Consider the following 24,273-nt stretch of genomic DNA (forward strand, 5'->3'; position numbering starts at 1 on the left):
AAAAGATTGACTATAACACAATACTCCTTCACCATGCGTCTATCTTCACAAATGTGCACAGAATTTTAAGGATAACACGTGCTATCTTATACAACCACATTGTTCTCAGCAAGTACAGAGTCCCTGTTGACCAACAGGCCAACTGTGGTCAGACGCACCCCACTCTGAAACAAAGTGACAAATGCCACCCAAGACAACTTCTGTGGATTTCTCGTCAGATCCCCTATATGATTATCACTCTGTGAGCCAACTGGTTCACTAAAATGCTGGTTTCCACATGAGTACCTCCAGACTCCACTTTTCAAAAGACACACCTTGGAGTCTTCTCCCAAACAATGCTGTCTTTCAGATGCATTCACCATGGATCCACTTCCAGGATTTCAATTTCACCTTTCAGTATTCCTCTGCCTTGAATTGACATGTGCATTCAAGCTTCTACAATCTGTCAGGTACCCAACCATGCCAACAGAAAATCATTGCTTCACAGACTGTATTAAGGTGTCACCAACCTTAGGATTATTTCAGATGTCTAGCTTCTCATTAGGTCTTCACCTTTCAGATCTGTCTTTAAATGTGAGCCTCCCTCTGCCATTTTCTTTAACTTCAGGGAACAGTACCTTGTTTAAATTCCAGTTCCTTTTGTCCCTTTGGCTTCAGCCTTCTTGTGACCTCTCTTTACATTCCCTGGTTTCTCGAACTATCAGTTCTTTAGATTCTGTGACTTGTTTTCTTCCCATTACTTCATTGATCTGTATCTCTGCTTCTGCTGGCAGTTCCTGCCAGAGCTGATTTCTCTCTAGCTACCTGGCTCCAAGTCTCTTGGATCCAGCCTAAAAGTAAACTGAAAAAATTATTTCTAACTTAAATTCGCCCCTGGTTGCTCAGCAACATCCTACTCTTTCTTTATGCTTTTTTACTTTCACGCCGTAAACTCTCTAATCACAGTTTAAAATTAAATCAAAACCCCCACACATGCATGCACCTTTGTTTAACATGAATCTAACTAAAATGTTAACGTTTTCTTAAATAGAAACAGAACCTTAAGCTCACCTAAATCTATACTTTATTTCTAATATCCAACTATGCAAATATAGATTACTTAAAGATACTTCTATTTCTGTTTCCTGACAGAGAACGCATAATGCACATTGAGATCCAAGTTAGGCAGTAGTAAATTGTAACTCTTCCCACCCACCCATGCACTGTTGAGAAAGAAGGGCAATTCACGGTTAAAAGGGCTCGTAATTGCCCTTTTTATTCGACTCAATTACTTTCCTGCCAGACTCACAGGGGTTCCCTGCTGGACTTGGGTCCAACCCAGGGAAACCCAAAAGAGGGCCGGATGACATCAATCCTGACCCAGTGCCAATTTCAGGTACTGTACCACCTCACGCCAGATCCTGCCTCTATTTGACTCGGACAAATCTGCGGTAATAATCTAGTTTAAGTTAGTTTATGGGCTGTGTTACTGAAGGAAAACTAAAACAATTCTCAGCATACCTTTGTTAAAAATATAGAACAATGGCCTGAATTTTGCATTCAGCAGAAAAGCAAGCTGACCTCAATGAAAAATTCCCACAAGGATCTAATGATTTAAGCCGTGGAAATTCCCCCTTTCCCTACCGCAATTTAAATCAAGGATGCCTTGGCATGCAGTAGCAGTGGAATGTTGTGAGAGGTTTTGGCCCCCTTATCTAAGGAAAGATATACTGGTTTTGGAGGTAGTCCAAAGAGGGTTCACTGAGTTGATCCCGGATATGGAGGGAATTTCTTAAGAGGCGAGGTTGAGTAAATTGGACCTGTTTAGAAGAATGAGTGGCGACTTTATTGAGACATATAGGATTCTCAGGGGGCTTGGCAGGGTCAATGCTGAGAGATAGTTTCCCCTTGTTGGAGTGTCGAAGACCAGAAAGCATCTCAGAGTAAGAGGGTCACCCATTTAAGACAGGGATGGGGAGGAATTTCTTCTCTCAGAGGGCAGTGAATTTGTGGAATTCTTTACCGCAGAACGGTGTCAAGGCTGGGTGGTTAAGTCTGTTCAAGGCTGACAGATGGACAGATATTTAATTAGTGAGGAAATTAAGGGTCATGGGGATAAGGTGAGAAAATGGAATTGAAGGTTAGATCAGATAAGCCATGATCTTATTGAGCAGACTCGATGGGCCAAATGGCCACAGCCCCCCCTATAAAATCCAGATCTTAGAAATCAGGAAGTTAAAAATACTGAAATCATTCACTTTGAATTAAAATTTTCAGATAGCAAAATAAATGTATGGGCGTGTTAAGATAAAATCTAAATTGAAGATTTTTATAAATATTTTTAATCATTGTGGAGAAATTTGACATTTGACGAATATGAAATTGTTTTTTCAGGATGAGTGAGGGTGTTGAGCAGTTATTCTGAAGATATTACTGCTGAAAACCCAGTTGCGTCTCTTTCAACTTTTCCAGGGTGTTTACAATGAGATGAACAGCTTTAGAATGGAATTCCTTGTCAACTCATTGTTGCACCAGATATTTCAGTCTATGGGTACAAAGAACAAAGAACAAAGAGGAAAGAAAAGTACAGCACAGGAACAGGCCCTTCGGCCCTCCAAGCCTGCGCCGACCATGCTGCCCGTCTAAACTAAAATCTTCTACACTTCCGGGGTCCGTATCCCTCTATTCCCATCCTATTCATGTATTTGTCAAGATGCCCCTTAATCATCACTGCTTCCACCACCTCCTCCGGCAGCGAGTTCCAGGCACCCACTACCCTCTGTGTAAAAAATCTGCCTCGTACATCTCCTCTAAACCTTGCCCCTCACACCTTAAACCTACGGCCCCTAGTAATTGACCCCTCTACCCTGGGAAAAAGTCTCTGACTATCCACTCTGTCTATGCCCCTCATAATTTTGTAGACCTCTATCAGGTCACCCCTCAACTTCCTTTGTTCCCGTGAGAACAAACCAAGTTTATTCAACCTCTCCTCATAGCTAATGCCTTCCATACCGGGCAACATCCTGGTAAATCTCTTCTGCACCCACTCTAAAGCCTCCACATCCTTCTGGTGGTGTGGCGACCAGAATTGAACACTATGAACCCCATAGAACAGTGTAGACTCACTGACACCCCCAATTTCTGGATTTTTATGTTATTCTGCACATGTCAAAACTCCAAAATGTATAATAATGGGGAACACTAACAGTTGTAAGGATCCTCCAGTTTAAACCTGGTTTCCCTGTGTATTCCCATTATTTTCTGTTTATTTGGCTTTTTATATATTTTGTGCCTGGACAGTTGCTGGGACCTATGCCTTTCAGATGGCCTGCACCTTTAATTTTTTTAAAAACAGGACTGATGTGTTATTAAGTCTGGCCTCAGGAAAACCCCAGTGGGACGAGCTGCTTGGTTTGGCCCAGTGATGACTAATTTTGATGGACTTGGCTGGCAGCAAAGAAACTGTTTTAAATTCATGGATCTTACCTAACCCTCACTCCTGATTGGTGTTGGCCATTCCAGAATATTCTGCTAAGAAAGGCAGACCCCATTTTGATAGCTTAGTTTTGCTTTGAACTCAAGAGCTGAACTGAGCTCTTTTAGATGTCTCTCTCCCCCAGAAAGGGTGGAACTCACTCTAATATCTCGACTGGGGCTCACTCCAGGTAAACGGAGCAGCCATCTTTTTCTCTCTATTCAGCTGGTGAGTGTTTAAAGCCTGAAGACAGAGCTGGAGGGAACCTTCTGGATTTATTTCTCATAAGGTTACCAGACCTCTCTAAGGCCTCATGGAAACTGTTTCTCTGATATTCTGTTTATCTGAGAGAAGCTGTTAGTCAGTCTGCTGGAGTGGGAAACAAATAAAAATTGAACAGACCTGAATTGCATCTTCCATGTGAAGGTCCAGATTAACACAAGTTAAAGAGGCTTCCTAATGGGGGTCCCACAGCCTGAGAGTCTGGACTGAATGTTCCAGCCAGAAGATCCAAACCAAGTGGTACTTTCAACAGTCCCCATCCCGGGAAGATCGCCGGCTACAACGTCTTCTATATCAGCAACAAGGACACTTATCTCTCTTTCTTCCATTTTAATCCCAATCATTTTACCCCTTTCCCATTCCCCTGTGTGTGTCTGTCTTTTGGTGTGTTTAGGTAGAAGGTGGGGTGATAAAAGAGGGGGTGTAATAGATTAGCTGGCTGATAGTCTATGATAATCATTGCATGTCTTATCTCTATTGCTATTACAAACAGTTTTTTGTGTGTTACACTTACAAATCTCATGCCTATAAGTCATTGGAGCAGTCGAGGTTCAAAGATTTCAGAAAATATAAATGAATTATTGATTGATTCACTTATGTTGGGACTCCTAAGCCCGTGGGGCTGGAATTGACCGCACACTAGCCCGGGGTGTCGTAACAGTTTTTTCATCATTACCAAAACAAAATCAGGCCAATATTACAACAAAGAGTTAGGAAAGCATATCTTGACAGCATGGTATTGTACAACTCCACAGTACTCAGTTGATTGAATTATTTTGTTAACTTTGGTTAAGCTGACACAGGTTAGCAACAAGGAAACTGCAGGCGGAAGGAAGGTCAAGTGTAGGATTTCTCAATCGAATTGTAGTGCGGTGATAAAGTGAGTTATCAATGGAAGTCATCGATCTGGACATTATAATGTTCATGCATTCAGTATGTAATGTTTGGAAAGCAAAGCTAGTTTTAAGGGATTTATATTGGTAAATATTAGAAATAAGTCTTACAACACCAGGTTAAAGTCCAACAGGTTTGTTTCGAATCACTAACTTTCGGAGCGCAGCTCCTTCCTCAGGTGAATGAAGGAGCTGCGCTCCGAAAGCTAGTGACTCCAAACAAACCTGTTGGACTTTAACCTGGTGTTGTAAGACTTCGTATTGTGCCCACCCCAGTCCAACGCCGGCATCTCCACATCATTAGAAATAAGATATAGTTTTAAATGCGTTTAATTTAATAGTTCTGTGAAAGGAAGGGTAAAACTTACAGTTAGATTCATAGAACATAGAACATAGTGTGCAGAAGGAGGCCATTTGAGTCTGCACCGACCCACTTAAGCCCTCACTTCCACCCTATCCCCGTAACCCAATAACCCCTCCTAATCCTTTGGACATGAAGGGAAATTTTACCTAACCTGCACGTTAGGGACATGAAGGGAAAATCTTTGGACTGTGGGAGGAAACCGGAGCACCCGGAGGAAACCCACGCAGACACGGGGAGAACGTGCAGACTTCGCACAGACAGTGACCCAGCGGGGAATCGAACCCGGGACCCTGGCGCTGTGAAGCAACAGTGTTAGCCACTTATGCTACTGTGCTGGACAACAGTGTTTGTATGTGTGGGGGTTGGTTTCAATTCTAATTCTATTTTGCTTCGAAAGGGTTACGTTGTGAAGAATAAATAAAAGGTATAAGCATGTGGGTGTTGCTTAGCAGCTAAGGCCTTGAAATCTAGAGAAGCTTTAAAGTTTTAGTTTTAACTGAATTTGTGGGCAGCTGGAGACAGGACACTGGGGCGTGAACTGCTCTCGACGCTGCCAGGAGAAGTTGGACAGGATGGGAGCTTCAAAGAGGAAAGTTTCCTGAAGAACCAGTTACTGTATTGATACCAGGGAATTGGGACAGAAAGAATGAGAATGCTGGGCAGGACATAAGTGTCATAATATACACCAGTATGTCATGGTGCAGCCACACACACTGATGGACTCACAGCAAGACCAATCAACACACACACAACACCGCAGCCAATCACCAGTTAGAGCACACTCACTATATAGACAGAGGGCATCAGAGTTCCCGCTCATTCGGGATGCAGCCTCTCAGGAGGACACAACTTACAGCTTACAGCACGGATCTTCACCATGTGCTGACTGGTTAGGGCAGGCATAGGTCTTTAGTTTAATCTAACATCGTGATAACCCACAGTGAAAGTATGTTCAACAGTTTCTAACTTAATAAAATAGTGTTGTACTATTTTAAGTGTTGGTGGCCTGTATGTGTTCCACGGATCCAGAGCACCCAACACATCAATAAGCATGTTGCAATTGCTTAGCAACTGGAGGCTCTTTTTAAGGATTAAAAAGCTTTTAAGTTTCAGTTTTAGTTGAATATATTGCAGTTGGTGACAGGACACAGGGGTCTGAACATTTCTCAGTTCTGCCACAAGAAAGACTGGACAGGACAGAAGCTGCAAAGAGGCAGGTTTCCTAAAGAACCAGTTACTGCCCAGATAATCACGGAATTGGGACAGACAGAATGTCTTAAGACAATTGAAGCTAAGAGAACAGAGACCAAGATATCGTTCAGAAGTATTCAAGGAAAAGTAAAATAAGTGTACTGAGTTAAGGAGACAATTGCAATAAGCAGATTTGGAGAGGGAAAACAGACTTCAGAGGCAAATCAAAAATTTGCTGCCATTTTAATGCACTCTGGGGCTCGAGAGTTAAAGCAATTGTGAAAGGTCACATCATTAGAAATAAGATATAGTTTTAAATGGGTTTAATTTAATAGTTCTGTTGTACAGCAGTTAAGACAAAGAAATCCAAAAGAGGTGGTGTAAAGCCTGGACTGGATTCACTGTTAAAAGTGGAGCTGAAGCTTTGATTAAAAGTGTCATTTGGAAAACATGGTCTGAACTTTACAATGTAAACCATTAAGGAAAAGCATTATTGCGAGAGAAGATTTTAATGGGTGTTTTTGGGAGTGGAGTTTGAAAAATCTCACGTGACAATCATCTGGGTGGATCTGAGGCGAAATCCAGACATTCACTTGAGATTCAGAATGCAGAGTGTATTTGACCGCAGCCACCTTGTGTGTTTAAAGGGACGTTGTGTTACTGAGACTGTTGCAAGATACACTTTTCCATTCATGTTAACCTTAAAGTCTATGTCTAATTGTGAAGCTGAAGGGGGAATAAAGGAGTATTGTTTTGTAATCCAATTTTGGATTGGATTTGGATTTTTGTTTATTGTCACGTGTACCGAGGTACAGTGAAAAGTATTTTTCTGCGAGCAGCTCAACAGATCATTAAGTACATGAAAAGAGAAGGATATAAAAGAAAATACATTATTTTTCTATGTCTAATAAATGTTTTTTTCTTGTTGTTAAAACTAATTGGCAGTCCTGTGACACTGTTCCTCTACGTTTTATGAAGAAAAGGAAACGTTGCAGTCTTTTGAGCTAGGATTCTGTTCTGGGATCTACCCGTCCAGTTATAACAACAACTGGGATCGTAACTGTTTCTGCAGGGGGAATTAATTGAATGTTATGGTGAAAGACAGTTAGTTGTGGTTAATATTTGTGAATGTAGGACAAGTTCATTGAATCTAATAATGGATGCAATTCTCCCAAAATATTTCTAAGTGTGGCCTCATGTGGGAAATAAAGTGCAATTCCCATTGGGTGGATCAACATGATCCAGATATTTGGAGCCATGAGCGATTCCTGGGACCCGAAGAAGTCGGCAAGACCGGATCCTCAGTAATCACAGTGTCCTTTGTAATGGGTGCTCCAATCTCAGAAGAACACAACCCCCACCCCAACAATCACTGGCAAGGCCCCCCCAAATGAGTGGCACCCTACTATGGGTTCATCAAACATCCCTCCCTTCAGCCCACCCTCCCTTTCAGGGCACCCCTAGTTCCTCCCTTCAGGCCTCTTCCCTTTGCAATGCCACCCTTTCCCCTCTATGTTGTTTGTCTGCGTGTACGTAGAGAGAGTGGGGCGTATTAGGAAGAGAGGGTTGAGAAAGGGGTAGTAGATAGTTACATTGTCTGTCCATTTAATTATAAAACTGTCCATAAGAAAAGGTTACTTGTGTTTTAAAGTTACAAACCTGTTGTGTGTAGTTTATTGGGCTCAACCAAGGACTTTGGATATTTTAAATCTCATTTCACCTGTGTTGTGACTCCTGGTCAAGTGGGGCTAGAATTGAATATGCACTAGCCCACGGTGTCATGACACTAGTAAGCACTTCAGGACAAAGCAATAGCCTTTTTTTTATAAACTGCGGTTAGAAACAACACCTGCTCCAAAGAAGAAACACTGAGAGCTAATGGACCATGAAGAACGATAAATATAAACAAAACTAAATCCTCACTTGTAAAAGGTAATGGATCATAAAGAGCTATAAAAATAAACAAAGCCAACTCTCCTTTGAAATAGCCTGGACCTGTCAATCAAAAGGCTTGTAAAATATAATGGGCCATGAAATTAATTGTAAACAATGCAGTCCAAAGCTTTGAGGCCCCTCAGCAAGCTCAGAGGCTTGAAAAAATTAAAGGAGAATGCAATTGAATATGAAAAAAGCACTTCAAAGATTTCCAACACATTAAAGATGTTTAGCTTCATTAAAGATGTTTAGCTTCATCTGACAGATCATTGAACTTGTCATGCTGGGAGAGACATTAAACGTTTTCAAGGCTACAATGGGAAGACTTTTACCTTCATCTGACAGATCATTGATATTGACATGCTGAGGGAGGCATCAAAGGTTAGAAGGCTCCAAAGGAAAGTCTTTTACCCACATCAGACTGATCATTGAAATTGACATGCTGGGAAAGGGTTTATCGGTTATCAAAGCTACAGAGGGAAGACTTGCCACATGACCCCCATCCAGGAAAAAAACCTGACCTGAGCCGCTCCAGCCCAGCCAAACCTGATCTCGCGAGAGCGTGACGGGAGACCATCAACGGGTTTGATGCCCAGCGAGAATCCTGTTTTGGATCTCATGCCTGGTTCAACAGGCCAGTGGGAATCCCGGCTAGGGCTAATGGCCCTGGAGAATTGCCACCAATAAGAATTAATTCTTACATTACTAATTGATCACCCATGCATTGCCCATGGGAAGCCAAGATCAAGAGTAATCTTAAAATGACGTGGGAAAATTTCACCAAGGCATGCAGATTTAATTCAGTCCCTATTTTAAAATCACAAATGTTATCTTAGTTCCTCTATGTCCATTATAGGTTCCTACATGTATAAAGGGAACTGCAGTCCATAGGAATGAGTTATGCTGTAATTTAACTTTCCTGCCAGGGGTGGCACTGCCATTAAAATGAGTACGCGACCTCAATGTGATAACTGTATTGACACAGAATCCATTATAGATGTGGATGTAGGAATCTCTATTGGAAAAGTTGACAGGAGTTACACACGGATGTAGGATTTTTACTGTCTTGTGAATCAATTTATTGTTGACATGTAGAGGGAGGAATTTGATTTGCTCTGCTCCCCCAAAAAGGTGTGAAATTGGTGGAGTAATAATTTCATGTGTTGGCCTGGGTCATCCTGAGGCCCAAGTGAAATTCAATGCGGGCCTCATCTAAATATTGCTTTGCAACTGCAGGTGTCGTCATGTCAAGGAGGGAGAAGCAACAATCCAGAGTGTGCTGTGGGAGAGCACTGTGCTCTTGCCAATATAACGCCGGATATACTTCTGATGCAAGAGATCAAGACACCCAACTCAGTAGCCTAGCGCCCATTATAAGCACACAGAAAACATGGATGTAAATTGAATTTCTCCCCAAAATGGGCTGCTTTTCCAAATGCTACATGAGACTCTGTGATACAATCACATATCACAAAATTGACCCAACACAGCCAATGGTATTAGAAAGGGTTCCAATGTGGGATATTTAAATATTCACCTGAGGAAGGAGCAGCGCTCTGAAAGCTAGTGACATCGAAACAAACCTGTTGGACTGTAGCCTGGTGTTGTAAGACTTCTTACTGTGCTCACCCCAGTCCAACGCCGGCATCTCCACATCATGGATATTTAAATGGCATGAGTAATATTTACATGGTCAAAAATAAAGACAGATCAGAAACACAGCCAAACACATGAAGCGCGAGATACATCAAACCAAAATGGGCGAGTCTTGTCAGTTGTTTAGCAGACCCTTAAATTCTAGTTAGATACTGTCAAATTCAAATTCATATTTGTAAAATCCATGTCCAAAGGATTAAAAAATGTCTCCAAACAATCATTTGAAAATGGTGTCAAATAGCCAAAATGACTGTCTCCGGAAGTTCATTTAAAGACTTTTAATAGTTAGGTCTCAGTTTGGGTCAGTGGTAACGCTCTTACCTCTGAGTCAGAGGGTCATGTGTTCAAGCTCCTTCCAGCATCTTGAGCCCACAATCTAGTTGTCACTTAGTATACAATTGCTCAAAGATGCATCAGTTGAAGGCACAAACGTCGGGATAAGGTGTTAAACTGAAGCCCCAGACAGGTAAGTGAAAACCACACCACAATGTGGATTAAAGAAGCAGAGGGGAGTTCCCCCAGTGTTTTACTCTACATTCTTCATGTGACTAACAGTACCGAAAGCAGATTAACAGACCATTAATCTCATTGCGGATTATGGGAACTTGCTGTGTGCCATGTCTGTCTGTCTACAGTACAGCAGTGACTAGACTACAAAGCCATTTATTGACCATAAAAAAACATTTTGGAATGTCCTGAGGTTATGAAGGTGAACATAAAATATTTTCCATCTTTATTGGTTTTTTTTTAACAAACAATTTTATTGAGGTATTTTTTGGCATTGTAAACAGTTACAGATAACAGAAATGTGCAAACATCAATATAAAACCAATACTTCAATCAAACCATATTGCACATGCCCGCTCCTCTCCCCTAGACACTACCTGCCTATTTATCCCTCCTACTCTACTCCATGTTTATTGTTGTTAGGATGGGATTAGGATTCTCTCCCCTTGGTATTTTGGCCCAGGCACTGACTGTGAACAGCTTGTTCCTGGGTCTCTATTCTTGTGGAGAGCTGTCCATTATGAGGAGCTGAGGAACTGGCTTGGGACAGTTATCTTTCATGCTGCTGTCAGTGGGGACATTGCTATGTGTTTGTGCTCTGACCTCCTAAACAGAACCTCCGTTCACAGTAGTAATTGTAACTGTATAAAATGTTGTTTTTCTAAGAGCATGGAATCTTAGAATGCTACATCAGTGACAAAGGCCAGTCAGCCCATCAGGCCTGTGCTCGCCCTTTGAAAGAATTTGTTCTGCTCCTTTGCTATTTGCCATAGCCGGGCAATTATTTCATTTTTAAGTATTTATTCAATTCCCTTTCAAAGTTATTATTGAATCTGATTCCACCGCCCTTTCTGGAAGTTCATTCAAGATCCTAACAACTCACTGTTTAAAATAATGTTTTCTTCATGACACCTGTTTGTTTTTGCCAATCAAATGCCACAGCTAATTTTCAGCAAAAACAAGACGATAATGGTCAATTTACCAAACAAGACCAATAAATATAAAATAGCATAAAATGTCTCCCATTTACACTCACTCACATTAAACCTACCTGCCAGCCTTTGTGATGATCATTTCTGTACCAGCCTCATGAAATTTCTTCCAAAGTTCTTTCTCATGGAGATAAACCTTGATGTTCTCTATGCTCTGCAATTGAACACATCTCTTTAGTACTGTAAATGTTTTTGTAACAAATAACATTATTTAATCCCTCCAGTGCCAGTTGGAAACAGGTTAACATCACAGAATATTCTGTTCCTGATAAATAGAATGTTAAACTTCCAATTCCAAAAATCTTTTGTTCTTGACATATTATAGAAAAAAAATGAACTTTTAACCAGTCAGTGTCAAACATTGGCCGCTCTGAGAAACTTAGATCAACTTTGATGCAAGGCAATCATTGATTAGGTTTCCTAAATTGTATGATTGACAGGCCCACAAAATGACGAGTTGAACAACAGCGGAAGAGTGGCTGAGATTTGACCATAAAATACATTTTGTCTGCAGAGGTAGGGGAACAATCCCAGTTTGCTGGTGGGGCAATGTGGTGAGGTTGTTTAGTCCGTCATCACATTCGTTTTGAATGTATTTTGCATCTAAGTGATATGTTGCCATGTGATGTTGCATTGTGGTCAGGAAGAAAGACCATTCTGCACCAATTTCCCAAGCATATAATCTATTTGGAATTTTAATCCTTTTTTCAGGTTTCAGTTGGTTTGCCACAATGAAGGATGAGGTGATGTAGTGGGATTGGGAAATTGACCTTTCACCTCTGGAACTGATGGCGTCAAAGTGAACTATCGTAAGTTACTGTGAAAATAAGTTTGGGTCATTCTCAGCCAAGTTGCTAAAGGTTTCGGGTCACAATTCACAACAAACTGGCATTAATTTGGTGTCACCGGAGAGGATGGTCACAGTGTAAAATGTTGACAACAGATGCCAAGATTTCATTGCCCAGACCTGGCTTATAAAGCTTAAGAAGGAGAAAATAACACCAAAAATAAAAGTTTGTAATTGGAATAATTTTTGCCAGTTCTAATGATATCCAAAGGGACCAGGCTTTTTAAAACTGTTCCCTATGGTTGAAGGTGTTTACACGATTTCCAACAGATTCAAGAATATTTTAATAACTCTCTTACAATTTAGTTAAAACTTTTCCCTCAGCTCCTGTAATATTTTGTGAATGAAGTCAACTGAATTTTTAATCGGCAAACTAAATATATGGATATTCTCCCTCGTGTAGCCGGCACATCCACTGCCATGGCTAGTTCTGTTGGACATTTGAGGCATTGCGACCCACAACCAGTGTAGATCAGCAGACACAAGGGTGACTAGAACTTGGTGCAAGTTAGGATATGGGTCGCAGAGTTTTGGATGAGTTCTGAAGATGTAGGGTGGCTGCCTGGCCAGGAGAGCATAGAAATAGTCACACTTAAGAGAGTAATGTTTCCTTAAGTTGTCCCTGCCCCAAGACGTCCTTGCCCCAAGACACCCTACCTTGCCCACTCCAATTCCTTATTTGCACATTGTTGTAATGATGTTATCTTCCTCAAGCAATGGATCAGCTTTTGTACCTCCATTAATAATACCCCATTTCTGACCATTCACCATTATTCTTGATACTAAAACAGTCACTGTTTCACTCTCAGTTGAAAGGTGCGCATTCTAGGTGTCCTGCTTGACTCTGCATTTGGTCAGTCAATACTTTTAACACCTACTCACCTCAACTAGTGATAAATTCTCGATCATGTACTTTCTTTCGCACTTTACCAATGTTGTCCAAGCTCAACCTCTACATGAACTCCAGTTCAGACAGAACTCCACCATCTATACTCCATCTGCAGCAAACTCATGCTCCTCTAATACGCTCTTATTTTTCAGGTTCCAATTGTTCCCCATCCCTCAGCATGTCAATTCTAACCCTTGGCTACAGATCCCTCCCATGGCCTCCTCCACTCCCCAATTAACAAAGAACAAAGAACAAAGAAAAGTACAGCACAGGAACAGGCCCTTCGGCCCTCCAAGCCTGTGCCGACCATGCTGCCCATCTAAACTAAAATCTTCTGCACTTCCTGGGTCCGTATCCCTCTATTCCCATCCTATTCATGTGTTTGTCAAGATGCCCCTTACACGTCACTATTGTCCCTGCTTCCACCACCTCCTCCGGTAGCAAGTTACACCCACTACCCTCTGTGTAAAAAACTTGCCTTGTACATCTCCTCGAAACCTTGCCCCTCGCACCTTAAACCTATGCCCCCCTAGTAATTGACCCCTCTACCCTGGGAAAAAGCCTCTGACTATCCACTCTATGCCCCTCATAATTTTGTAGACCTCGATCAGGTCGCCCCTCAAACTCCGTTGTTCCAGTGAGAACAAACCGAGTTTATTCAACCGCTCCTCATAGCTAATTCTACAATTTTTTCCAGCCTCACGTTCATGTTCACACTCTCTGCTCTTTCAATCCTCATGATGTGTTCCTCCTCCTTTCATTCATAGAAAAGCACCTGCCCACCATTCTCTCCCTAAATCCCATTGCTTTGCTATATTCTTCATCGTCAAAAGCCTCCTTAGAAACTTCAGACTTCTCACTCCCTCCCCTGACCCGATTCCTGTTGTAAAGGACCTGTGGACATTTTGCTATATTAAAGGCACTATTTTAATATGCTAAAATGTGTGTGTTTATATTGTTTCTAAAGTTATTAATTTTACACATTAATCTTTTCAGAATCAAAAACTTCTAAATTATGACCATGTGATGTAGGGATAATACTCCAATGAATCTTCTCCCAGTACATATAGCAAAAATTGCACATTCCCAGTCTGCATTATCCATTGATCATATTCAATGGGCAGGAAATCACAGGCAGGAGGAGTGCACTTCTGCAATTGTGCTCTGTGAGTGTGGTCATTTCTGATCACTTCCCATTATTGTTCTCCACCCAAATGCCTTCCTCTGCCCAAATTCCTTCTATGTTCACCCTTAGTGTCTCTTCCTGCTCCCACACCATTACCTCTAGCATTCCTCATGGATCTATCTTTACCTCCCTCTTATTTGTCACCTATATGTTTACCCTCAGTGGCATTACCTGAACACAGCGTCAGTTTCCACAGGTATACTGATGACACCCCAGCTCTACCTCAACATACTTCTCTCGACCCTTCCACTTGCCACTGCTTGTCTGACATCTAGTACTGGGTTAGCAGAAATCTCCCTCTAAACATTAGGAAGCTTTAAACCATTAACTTTGGTCCACACTGCAAACTCCACACCCTAGCCACCGACTCCATCCCTCCAGGCACGACCTCCGCAAAGCCATCCGAGATGCCGAGAGAGAATATCAGACCAAGCTAGAGTCACAGATTAGCGTTACAGACTCTTGGCAGTTGTGGCAAGGACTAAACAACATAACGGGCTATAAAGCGAAGCCGAGCAGTATCTCCAGCAGCAGCACACCCCTCCCCGATGAGCTCAATGCATTCTATGCTCGGTTCGAGCAGGAACCCAACGATCCGCTGTCGAGTCCCCCAGCAGCCAATAACACACCATACCCACCATCAGAGTTTCCAAAGTCAGATCGGCTTTCCTGAAAGTGAACCCTCGGAGGGCGACGGGTTCGGACGGGATCCCTGGTCGTGCACTCAGAGTCTGCGTGGACCAGCTGGCAGATGTGTTCACGGACATCTTTAACCTGTCCCTACTCCGCCCCGAGGTCACCACTTGCTTCAAGAAGACCACCATCATACCGGTGCCAAAGAAGAACCAGGCAACGTGCCTCAGTGACTACCATCCGGTGGTCCTGACTTCAGTCGTAATGAAGTGCTTCGAGAGGTTGGTCATGAAGCGCATCACCTCCATACTCCCAGAACGCCTTGATCCACTGCAATTCGCATATCGCCCCAACCGGTCCACAGCAGACGCCATCTCCCTGGCCCTACACTCATCCCGAGAGCATCTCAACAACAAAGACTCCTACATCAGACTCCTATTTATTGATTACAGCTCCGCCTTCAACACCATAATCCCAGCCAAGCTCATATCAAAGCTCCAAAACCTAGGACTCTGCTCCTCAGTCTGCAACTGGATCCTCTACTTCCTCAGCAAACTAAGGAAATTCAGCACGCCCACATTAAACCTTACCAACATTTACAGATGCACCATGGAAAGCATCCTATCGATGGTTCCGGGTGCAGCGATGACCAGCTAAGTCGCACGTTTCGGCAGCTCCCGTTGGAACGGACTTTTGGGCTCTTAATAGGAGCCCCAACGGCAATTTAAACGGCCAAAAACACTGTGCGGTAAACCAGAAGGGAATCCCCCCGGACACGCATGGAAAAGGGAGAGGATAGCGGCCGGATTGCGGAGGATCCTCTGGAGCAGCGGCAAGGAAGGGAAGCTCAAAGTAAGATGGCGTCGGAAGATGGCCGTTTGTTTTGGGGCCCGGAGCAACAAGAGTTCCTGCGGCGCTGTGTGGAAGAGCTGAAGAAGGAGTTGAAGAAGGAGCTGTTGGCCCCGATATTACAGGCGATTGATGGGCTAAAGGAGGAGCAGAAGACCCAAGAGCTGGAGCTTCGGGTCATGAAGGCAAAGACTGCTGAAAACGAAGATGAAATACAGGGCCTGGTGGTGAAGGCAGAAACGCATGAGGCACAGCACAAAAGGTGTGTGGAGAGGTTGGAAGCACTGGAGAATAATTCGAGGAGGAAGAATTTAAGAGTCCTGGGTCTTCCCGAAGGCGCAGAAGGGGCGGACGTCGGGACATATGTGAGCACGATGCTTCACTCGCTAATGGGATCGGAGGCCCCGACGGGCCCTTTGGAGGTGGAGGGAGCTTATCGAGTTCTGGCGCGAAGACCAAAGGCTGGAGAAATACCTCGAGCTATAATGGTGAGGTTTCTCCGCTACAATGACAGAGAGACGGTCCTCAGATGGGCGAAGAAAACTCGGAGCTGTAGGTGGGAGAACGCGGTGATCCGCGTATACCAGGATTGGAGTGCGGAGGTGGCGAGAAGGAGGGCAAGTTTCAATCGGGCTAAGGCGGTGCTTCACAAAAAGAAGGTCCAGTTTGGAATGTTACAATCGGCGAGATTGTGGGTCACACACCAAGGGAAGCACCACTACTTTGAGACGGCAGAAGAGGTGTGGACATTCATTGTGGACGAGAAGCTGGAATAGTCTGGCGAGAGAAAGAGCTTTTGGGACAAAGTGGTGGGGTGATTATGTGGGGTGAGGAAGGGGGGGGATGATTTTTCAATTTGTTAATTTTGTGATCCTGCAACTTTTCTCTCTTCCCCATGTTGTGGGGGGGGGGGGGGAGTACGAGGAACTGTGGGCGCCGGCCATTAGGGGCGGGGCCGAGTGGGAAACGCGGGCTTTGTTCCCGTGCTATGGTAATTATGGCGGGAACAGGGACGCAGGAAGGAGGGGGCCTCGCACAGTGGGGGCCGAGGACAAGGGGGGAAGCCGAGGTCAACCAGAGTTCGCTGACTTCTGGGAGCAACATGGGGGGTGGAACCAAGCTAGAGGGGGATCTAGCGGAGGGGGGGGGGGGTTAACTGGGTTGCTGCTGCTAAGGAGAAGGGGGAGCTGTTATGGGATGGGGTGGTCGAGGCGGGAGGGCACCGTCGGGGGGATATACGGGTACGTGGGAACCGGGTGAGGAGCTGGGTTAAAAAAGGGGGTGGGGTAAAGAGCCCCCCAACCCGGCTGATCACGTGGAACGTGAGAGGGCTGAACGGGCCGATTAAAAGGGCACGGGTACTCGCACACCTAAAGAAATTAAAGGCAGGTGTGGTTATGTTGCAGGAGACGCATCTGAAACTGATAGACCAGGTCAGACTACGTAAAGGATGGGTGGGGCAGGTGTTTCATTCGGGTTTAGATGCGAAGAATAGGGGGGTGGCTATCTTAGTGGGGAAACGGGTACTGTTTGAGGCAAAGACCATAGTGGCGGATAGTGGGGGTAGATATGTGATGGTGAGTGGCAGATTGCAAGGGGAGGCGGTGGTTCTGGTGAACGTATACGCCCCGAACTGGGATGATGCAAATTTTATGAGGCGTATGTTGGGACGTATCCCGGACCTGGAGGCAGGAAAGTTGGTACTGGGGGGAGACTTCAATACAGTGCTTGATCCAGGGCTGGACCGGTCGAGGTCCAGGACCGGGAGGAGGCCGGCAGCGGCCAGGGTGCTCAAGGACTTCATGGAGCAGATGGGAGGGGTAGACCCCTGGAGATTTAGTAGGCCTAGGAGTAAGGAGTTCTCATTTTTCTCCCATGTTCACAAAGTATACTCACGGATAGACTTTTTTTGTCTTGGGAAGGGCACTGATTCCGAAGGTGACAGGGACGGAGTATACGGCCATAGCCATTTCGGACCACGCTCCACATTGGGTAGACTTGGAGGTAGGAGAGGAAAAAGAACAGCACCCGCCCTGGAGAATGGCCATGGGACTATTGGCGGATGAGGGGGTATGTTTAAGGGTGAGGGGGTGTATCAAAAGGTACTTGGAGCTGAATGACAATGGAGAGGTTCAGGTGGGAGTGGTCTGGCAGGCGTTGAAGGCGGTGGTCAGAGGGGAACTGATATCCATAAGGGCACATAAAGGGAAGCAAGAGGGTAAAGAAAGGGAGCGATTGTTGAAAGAACTTTTGAGGGTGGACAGGCAATATGCGGAGGCACCAGAGGAGGGACTGTACAGGGAAAGACAAAGGTTACATGTGGAATTTGACCTGCTGACCACGGGTAAGACAGAGGCACAGTGGAGGAGGGCACAGGGTGTACAGTATGAGTATGGAGAGAAGGCGAGTTGGCTACTGGCCCACCAATTGAGGAAGAGGGGAGCAGCGAGGGAGATAGGTGGGGTGAGAGATGAGGAGGGAGAGATGGAATGGGAGCGGAGAGAGTGAACGGGGTGTTCAAGGCATTCTATGAGAGGTTATATAAGGCTCAGCCCCCGGAAGGGAAGGAGGGAATGTGTGTTTCCTGGATCAGCTGGAACTTCCGAAGGTGGAGGAGCAGGAGAGGGCGGGACTGGGAGCACAGATTGAGATGGAGGAGGTGGTAAAAGGGATTGGGAGCATGCAGGCGGGAAGGCCCCGGGACCGGACAGATTCCCGGTGGAATTTTATAGGAAGTATATGGACTTACTGGCCCCGCTTTTGACGAGAACCTTTAATGAGGCCAGGGAAAGGGGGCAGTTGCCCCCGACTATGTCGGAGGCGACGATATCGCTCCTTTTGAAGAAGGAAAAAGACCCGCTGCAGTGTGGGTCCTACAGGCCCATTTCCCTTTTAAATGTAGATGCTAAGCTCCTGGCCAAGGTGATGGCAACGAGGATAGAGGATTGTGTCCCGGGGGTGGTCCATGAGGATCAAACTGGGTTCGTTAAGGGGAGACAGCTGAACACAAACATACGGAGGTTGCTAGGGGTAATGATGATGCCCCCACCAGAGGGGGAGGCGGAGATAGTGGTGGCGATGGACGCCGAGAAAGCATTCGACAGAGTGGAGAGGGATTATCTGTGGGAGGTGCTGAGGAGATTTGGTTTTGGAGAAGGGTTTATTGGATGGGTACAGCTGCTGTATAGGGCCCCGGTGGCGAGTGTGGTCACGAACAGGCAGAGGTCTGACTACTTCCGTCTTCATAGAGGGATGAGGCAGGGGTGTCCCCTGTCTCCGTTACTGTTTGCATTGGCGATTGAGCCCCTGGCCATAGCACTGAGGGGCTCCAGGAAGTGGAGGGGAGTACTCAGGGGAGGAGAAGAACACCGGGAACTTTGTATGCAGATGATTTATTGCTGTATGTTGCGGACCCAGTGGAGGGGATGCCTGAGATAATGCAGACACTCAGGGAGTTTGGGGAATTTTTGGGGTACAAATTAAATATGGGGAAGAGTGAGTTGTTTGTGGTGCATCCGGGGGAGCAGAGCAGGGGAATAGATGATTTACCGCTGAGGAAGGTAACAAGAGATTTCCGGTACTTAGGGATTCAGATAGCCAGGAGTTGGGGAACCTTACATAGGCTTAATTTAACAAGATTGGTGGAACATATGGAGGAGGAATTTAAGAGATGGGACATGGTGCCCATGTCACTGGTGGGTAGGGTGTAGGCGGTCAAAATGGTAGTCCTCCCGAGATTCCTTTTTGTGTTTCAGTGCCTTCCGGTGATGGTCACGAAGGCTTTTTTCAAGAAAATTGAGAAAAGTGTCATGAGTTTTGTGTGGGCCGGGAAGACCCCAAGAGTGAGGAGGGGGTTCTTGCAGGGATAGGGCGGGGGGGGGTGCTGGCACTACCGAGCCTAAGTGAATACTACTGGGCCGCCAATATCTCAATGGTATGTAAGTGGATGGGAGAAGGGGAGGGAGAAAGAAATACACCACAATACACCCGAAGAAATACACCACAAGTCCAGTGGTGGTGGCAACGCTAAAAATTTGGGGGCAGTGGAGACGGCATAGGGGAAGGACGGGAGCCTCGGTGTGGTCCCCGATAAGAAATAATCATAGGTTTCTCCCGGGGAGAATAGATGGGGGATTTGGAGCATGGCAGAGAGCTGGGGTTGTGCAACTGAGAGATCTGTTCGTAGACGGGACGTTTGCGAGTCTGGGAGCGCTGACGGAAAAATATGGGTTGCCCCAAGGGAATGCATTTCGGTATATGCAACTGAGGGCTTTTGCGAGGCAACAGGTGAGGGAATTCCCGCAGCTCCCGACGCAGGAGGTGCAGGATACAGTGATCTCAGGGATATGGGCGGGGGATGGTAGGGTGTCGGATATATACAGGGAAATGAGGGACGAGGGGAGATCATGGTGGATGAGCTGAAGGGGAAATGGGAAGAAGAGCTGGGGGAAGAGATTGAGGAGGGGCCATGGGCTGATGCCCTACGTAGGGTAAACTCGTCGTCCTCGTGCGCCAGGCTAAGCCTGAAACAATTCAAGGTTTTACACAGGGCGCATATGACCGGAGCAAGGCTCAGTAAATTTTTGGGGGTAGAGGATAGGTGTGGGAGATGCTCGAGAAGCCCAGCAAACCACACCCACATGTTTTGGTCATGCCCGGCACTGCAGGGGTTCTGGGTGGGGGTGGCAAAGGTGCTTTCGAAGGTGGTGGGGGTCCGGGTCGAGCCAGGCTGGGGGTTGGCTATATTCGGGGTTGCAGAAGAGCCGTGAGTGCAGGAGGCGAAAGAGACTGATGTCTTGGCCTTTGCGTCCCTAGTAGCCCGGCGAAGGATATTGCTTATGTGGAAGGAAGCCAAACCCCCGGGCGTGGAGACCTGGATAAATGACATGGCAGGGTTTATAAAACTAGAATGGATAAAGTTCGCACTAAGGGGTTCGGCTCAAGGGTTCACCAGGCGGTGGCAACCGTTCATTGACTAGCTCGCAGAACGATAAAGGAAATGGGAAGGTAACAGCAGCAACCCAGGGGGGAGGGGGGGGGGGGTGGTGGGGGTGGGGGGGGGGGTCGGGTGGGTCCTCAGGGGTGTTTTTGTATAGATATTTGTATTAGACTATGTATATTGGATTGTTTGATTTTATCTTTGGAGAGTTATTATTTTTGTTATGGCAGTTGCCATTTAGTTTGTATATTATTTATTTATTTGTTAAAACGGTCACTGTTATTTATATTGTTTTATTGTTGTAAAAAGGAAAACCTTTGTATTGTTTTGTTTGGCCGAAAAATTTGAATAAAATATATATTTTTTTAAAAAGAAAGTATCCTATCGGGCTGCATCACAGCCTGGTATGGCAACTGCTCGGCCCAAGACTGCAAGAAACTTCAGAGAGTTGTGAACACCGCCCAGTCCATCACACGTACCTGCCTCCCATCCATTGACTCCACCTACACCTCCCGCTGCCTGGGGAAAGCGGGCAGCATAATCAAAGACCCCTCCCATCCAGCTTACTCACTGTTCCAACTTCTTCCATCGGGCAGGAGATACAGAAGTCTGAGAACACGCACGAACAGACTCAAAAACAGCTTCTTCCCCGCTGTTACCAGACTCCTCAATGACCCTCTTATGGACTGACCTCATTAATACTACACCCTGTATGCTTCACCCGATGCCAGTGTTATGTAGTTACATTGTGTGCCTTGTGTTGCCCTATTATGTATATTCTTTTATTTCCTTTTCTTTTCATATACTCAATGATCTGTTGAGCTGCTCGCAGAAAAATACTTTTCACTGTACCTCGGTACACGTGACAATAAACAAAAAATCCAAATCCAAGTTATGGGAGTTACAAATTGCACAAAACTGTTATATGTTCCTTTGATGCATACTCATTCATTTGTGCATTTTTCATAGTGATTCTGTGGTCATTGTTCTGTTTATGTGAAGCACATTAAAATTGGTTCCTAATTCTTAGAACGTTGTCATTCCAAATTGGATTTTAGATTATTCAGTTTGGTTATGGTGAGGATTATGCATTTGTATGAAAGCATATTGGAATCAACGAAGAGCATATTAAAATGAACACTGCATCTATACTTCATGGTTGTTTGATTTCCATCTAGATTATTTGTTTATGCTTGTTTGAATCAAGCATATTGAAATAAACATCAAACACACCGCATCATTGCTTTTAAACAGTTTTTTTAAACTTCAGAATCTGTATGGCATTAAAGTTCAAATATTTCTGTAACAGAATGAAATTTAAAGTGACAGGTTTGTGCGAAGATATAGGCCAAAACTTTGCCGTTGTACTGATGTTGAAATTGTCAACATTCGCTGTCATTACTCTTATGAAACTGACAGTGACTTCTGGCGTACAAACATGTGGCGTTGAATGTGGAACCCAACTCTTACTGTCGTAATTTCCTGTTCTTCCACAGAATGTGCTGTTGAAGTTCTTGCAGATGAAAATCAGTTAGAAATCACAAAATTGATGTGAACTTTCACATTTTACACTACTATTCTTGCTAATAAAGAAAAATCTTTTCAAAGTTGCATCATGCTGAATGAGGTGTAGCTGGTTTTTAAAAAAAATCATTCTGAGTCATAATGAGTGCTAAACATCCTCTCTGGTCCCAAACAACTGATTATTTATTGGTGGAATATCAAATTTCCCCATTCCATGATACAGATTTTAATAACAATGATTTTATTGTGGATGATGATATTTCAGTTTCTACCTTAATCCCACATGTGAGCCTCAAGCTTTATTCTGGTTTCTCTAGAGTTCTAAAACGTGACTGATAACACGTGTTACTTCCTGCTGTCTGTGAGACATCATCCGTGTGATTGGTTGTTTAGTCTACTTGATAACATCATTGCTTCTGCACAGCAATGATACCTTACAACTGTTGCCAGAATTATATTAATATCAGGAAAGCTGTACAAAACTCTGGTGCGGCCGCATTTGGAGTATTGCGTGCAATTCTGGTCGCCGCATTATAGGAAGGACGTGGAAGCATTGGAAAGGGTGCAGAGGAGATTTACCAGAATGTTGCCTGGTATGAAGGGAAGATCTTATGAGGAAAGGCTGAGGGACTTGAGGCTGTTTTCATTAGAGAGAAGATGATGTAGGAGTCCTTAAGAGGTGACTTACTTGAGGCACACAAGATGATCAGAGGATTGGATAGGGTGGACAGTGAGAGCCTTTTTCCTTGGATGGTGATGTCTAGCACGAGGGGACATAGCTTTAAATTGAGGGGAGATAGATCTAAGACAGATGTCAGAGGTAGGTTCTTTACTCAGAGAGTAGTAAGGGCGTGGAATGCCCTGCCTGCAACAGTAGTGGACTCGCCAACACTAAGGGCATTCAAATGGTCATTGGATAGACATATGGACGATAAGGGAATAGTGTAGATGGGCTTTAGAGTGGTTTCACAGGTCGGCGCAACATCGAGGGCCGAAGGGCCTGTACTGCGCTGTAATGTTCTATGTTCTATCTCTCCCTAGAAACATCTAGGATTGAACCAGACAAGTTTGACACTGAGATGAGTTTCAAACCATATATCAGCTCCATAACTAAAACTGATTTTTCCAACTCTGTCAGATCATCTGCTGCTGAAGGACTCATCCATTTGTCACCTCAAAACACATTTCTGGTTAAACTTGAGATCATCCAAAACTCTACTTTCCATATCCGAACTTGCACCAATTCCCATTCCACTCTCGTCCCTGTGCTCACTGATCTACATTGACTCTCAGTTCAACAACACCTTGAATTTAAAATTCGCACCCTTGTTTTTAAATCCCCCCATGGGGCTGAAATCGCAGCCGGCGCCAGGGCGGAGAATCCATTTCCCCGCACGCAATCGGGACCGACGCCGGTTCCCCGATTCTCCGGGCCCCGAAAAGTGGTGTACTCGGGGAGTACGCCGCGCCGCCTAGCACCTACCTGGGGCCATTGCTGGAGGCCCGCCCCACCATTCTGTGCCCCCAACCGGCCGAAGTCCCGACGGCGTGGATCTAATGTAGTCCTGCTGGTCGAGATACTAGCGTGGCGGCTGCGGACTCGGTCCGCGGCTGCCCTGGTCGGGGGCGGGCCGACCGCAGGGCGGGGGGGGGGGGCCTTATAAGTGGCCTGGCAATGAGGCGGGCGGTCAGGGCCGGGCGCGCGGCCGATTGGGGGGCCTATTTTCAGGGCCCAACTCCGCGGTCCAAGTCCGCCATGGAGCACGGTGTGGCCGCAGGAGGCCACCGCTGTGCACATACGCAGCCTCAGACCAAGAAGTGCGGGGGCCCGTATCTGCAGCAAAAGCTGCGAGATTTACGCCGGGTCCCTGCCAGCCCCCTGCAGGGCTCGGAATATGTGGCCCTTTCACACCAGTTTTACTGGCCTGAAAGTCGACAGTTTTGATGCCGGCGTGGGGACATAGTCCCAAAAATAGAGAATCCAATCCATGGTCTATCTCTGCAATCTCTACCAATCTTAACCATTGAGATCTCTGCACTCCTCCAGGGCTGGTCTCTTTGAATGTCCCCAATTAATAATTCCACTGTCAGCAGCTGTGCTTTCAGAGGTCCTAACTCCAAAATCCCTTCCC

At 45.2% G+C, this 24,273-nt stretch overlaps 1 protein-coding gene across 1 annotated transcript in view; it reads right to left on the reverse strand.

Moving 5' to 3' along the window:
- Positions 1-24,273, reverse strand: part of tbx4 (T-box transcription factor 4) — a 159,623-nt gene that overhangs the window by 125,069 nt on the left and 10,281 nt on the right. Inside the window, exon 2 of the mRNA XM_072470230.1 lies at positions 11,334-11,428. Coding sequence (XP_072326331.1) covers positions 11,334-11,428 — 95 coding nt within the window. The remainder of the gene's footprint in view (positions 1-11,333; positions 11,429-24,273) is intronic.

This window comes from Scyliorhinus torazame, chromosome 12 (assembly GCF_047496885.1).
Source record: "Scyliorhinus torazame isolate Kashiwa2021f chromosome 12, sScyTor2.1, whole genome shotgun sequence".
NCBI classification, from domain to species: Eukaryota; Metazoa; Chordata; class Chondrichthyes; order Carcharhiniformes; family Scyliorhinidae; genus Scyliorhinus; species Scyliorhinus torazame.